Source organism: Crocuta crocuta, unplaced genomic scaffold (genome assembly GCF_008692635.1).
Source record: "Crocuta crocuta isolate KB4526 unplaced genomic scaffold, BGI_CrCroc_1.0 scaffold593, whole genome shotgun sequence".
NCBI classification, from domain to species: domain Eukaryota; kingdom Metazoa; phylum Chordata; class Mammalia; order Carnivora; family Hyaenidae; genus Crocuta; species Crocuta crocuta.
In genome coordinates, this window is record NW_027529544.1 from 675,373 (window position 1) to 678,546 (window position 3,174).

General features: G+C 32.9%; 1 protein-coding gene across 2 annotated transcripts in view; it reads left to right on the forward strand.

Moving 5' to 3' along the window:
• The first annotated feature begins 317 nt into the window (after positions 1-317).
• Positions 318-3,174, forward strand: part of GLRA2 (glycine receptor alpha 2) — a 175,750-nt gene continuing 172,893 nt past the window's right edge. For both annotated transcript variants that reach the window (XM_077761387.1, XM_077761388.1), the window contains exons 1-2: positions 318-385; positions 2,552-2,685. In XM_077761387.1, coding sequence (XP_077617513.1) covers positions 318-385; positions 2,552-2,685 — 202 coding nt within the window. The remainder of the gene's footprint in view (positions 386-2,551; positions 2,686-3,174) is intronic.

Sequence of the window (3,174 nt, forward strand, 5' to 3'; positions counted from 1 at the left end):
TGGGTAAGATCACGTCTCCGTCTCTTTCTGTAGCTCTCATTCCAGCACAGGATCTCAGCAATTTTGCCCTCTTTCCCCCTGCTTATTGCAGCGCGCAGAGTCCTTTCTTCTCTCTCATTTGCAACTTCTTTTAAAAAGAGAACATTTTCTAGAGAAAAGAGATTTGCTAAACAGAAAGGACATAAAACAAAAGCCACAGCAACCCAATTNCTAGATTCCTGCCAGGTTTTGAATCTGGACAATAAATAGACACTCTACCCTAGCTTCTTTTTGGATTCATTTCGGGACTATTTTCCACAAGCATCACAGAAACAGGAATGAACCGGCAGCTAGTGAACATTTTGACAGCCTTGTTTGCATTTTTCTTAGAGACAAACCACTTCAGGTAGGTGAAACGACTTTGCATGCTGATATTTTCCCCATGAAAACTGTTTGAAAGAGAATGTATCATACAATTTTTATCTATCTTTCTATGCCCTGGGCCATATTATTTTAATTTCATAGAGAAGAATTAGATTTCTTTTGTTCTTTTAAAAGGCGTAATTATGGTGGGAGGGTAGTAAATTTTCACAAAGGCAAGTTTTATGATGCATAACCCCACTCTATGCATTTCAACACGTTTTCACAGCCAGTGTGATATTACGACAGTCTAATGAGTTGCATGCTCTTTACATTTCTATATAATGATGATTTTTTTGCTTTCAAATTCTTCTTAAAGTCATTTAAAATGATTATTGGATGCAATGCTTTTCATGTGGTGGAAGTGATTGGATTAATTTGTTAGGGGCATGCTCATTTTATACAAAATATAAAAGAACTCTAATTCTTAGTCAACTTGAAACTTGTATTTCAGCAACTGGATGCATGCATACTATGAGCACTACAATTCGAAATTTCTTGAAACATCAAAAATATTTAAAATCTCATTTTACCACTATATTCCACTGTTCGGTATATTTGGAAGTTGAATGCCCACCAAAATTCAATTAATATCACATCTTTGCATTTATCTATGCATGAGAAATGGACTATGCATAATTAAAACAAGTGGGAAATCATTCTTTGCATGCTTGCATTTTCTACCTAATTTATAAATTACCAAATCAATTGATACTTCAAAACATCAGATAATTATCAGTAAGTGAAATAGCCATCCTAATGGCAGAGGTTCTAAGACAGCAGAGAGATAAGACATGTTTATACAACAGTGTGTAGGAGTCCTCATTTAATTTTCACCAAATTTTATGGTATTTTTTCACAGAACCAAGAGAGATGGAACATATAGCAATAATGCTAGGAGTACTCGGAAAACCCACTATGTTCCTTTCAGGTTCACACCTCCTATGATTAAGAAAAACTGTAGGCTGGGTTTCATTTGAATCATCATCACCACCATCATCATCATCATCTTCATTACCACCACTACCACCATCATAATCAAATAATATTTGATTAATCAGATGAATCTGCATATGAGAATGTGAGTATTTTTAGATGATTGTATCAATTTTAACTCCTACGAAATGTTAAACTCCTCCTTGCACTTAATACATTGTATTTAATACTACTTCTTCGAAAAACTGGCAAAAATGTGTTTTCTCAGTGATAGAATTAATAAGATTATTTGTCAAACTATTAAAAACAAAGCTTGTAAAATATTATGCTTTAGAGAAGAAACAGGCATTCAGTCAACCACTATGTATTGTGAAAGAATTCATTTCACTACAAACCAAATAGGCTCTTTTCATAAGCCCTTTAAGGAAATTAAAAACATGAGAAATTTTCCAATTAACATTTAGTGTGTTTGATTATGCAGAAGACAAAATGATTTAGAAGTTCTTTTTCATGAATACTAGAGAGTCAACAATTTAAACACTAGTATATAAATAACACCTGATAAAATAATAGAAGTACAGACACACTTTTGTTGACCTATTTTAGCATGAAGATAAATGTCCAAGTGAAGCTTTTCTGTTAGACAGTGCATTGAAAATTAATAGTTGATAGCTGGAATAGAATCCAGCAGGTGAGAAAATAAGCAACAGAATGATTAGTTCACTGTTTACTTTGTTCTACCCATATTATATATACTTCTAATAAAAAGTAGAAGACTTATATTAAGGTCTGAAATGCTGGAAGAATTGTTTGAAAGTCATGGGGGAATGATTTTAAGACAATCACATTTTAGAAGTTACCATCTTCATTCTATTATCATCATCTTCATTTCTCTGATGACTTTAGAAAGAAATAGCTTCAATATATATCCATGAAAACTATAATATAAACTATGCATCTTGTATCATCTGAAACATCTTTATAGCTACAGTTTGGACATCTAGGAGATATGAATCAGGATTTATAACTCTCATCATTTAAAGTTAACTTTAGAGAATGTACAAGTTCAGAAGCTGACCAAAGAGTTTGCAATTTTCTTTTCCTTCTTACAAACATATCAAATATATTAACAAAACATGATGCCAAACATTCTGTGGGCATTAGTTCTCAGGCAATAGGAGTGCAATTGTTGCTAAAAAAAAGTTAATGTGTTTAGGACGGCTTTCTGCAAAGACCATGACTCCAGGTCTGGAAAACAACCTTCACAGACCCTATCGCCTTCAGATTTCCTGGACAAATTAATGGGAAGGACATCAGGATACGATGCAAGAATCAGGCCAAATTTTAAAGGTAGGTTCCATTTAAATTTATGTTAATTAAGCCTGTGGGAAATTTAGATGTTTGAATAATCTGAAATAAGTGTTAAGGACTTTTTATTATAAAATGGAAACAAGTACAGTTTTCATTTCACTTTGGCATTCNATTCTTTTAAGCAAGCCAAAATTTAATAGCTTAAATTTTACAGATTGTTTGCCACCTTTGAAAACTTTCCTCGTTTTAATTCTATTCCACAAAGAAAACTAATGTCAGAGATTATTGTTACATTCCCTATTTTAAGTGGGAGTGTGACTGGAAATGAATACAAGAGCAAGTGATGGATTTGACTTGTATGAATGTCTACCAGGATTCATACAAGATTCAATGACTGCTCAAAATCTTTGGTTTTCATTTTGAATACCTACTCTCAAAGTGAAGTTCAAATCTCAATATAAAACATGCCATTTTACACACTGGCAGACCTCTCTCAGTTTTCAACATTGTGACAAGAACTTTTAATTT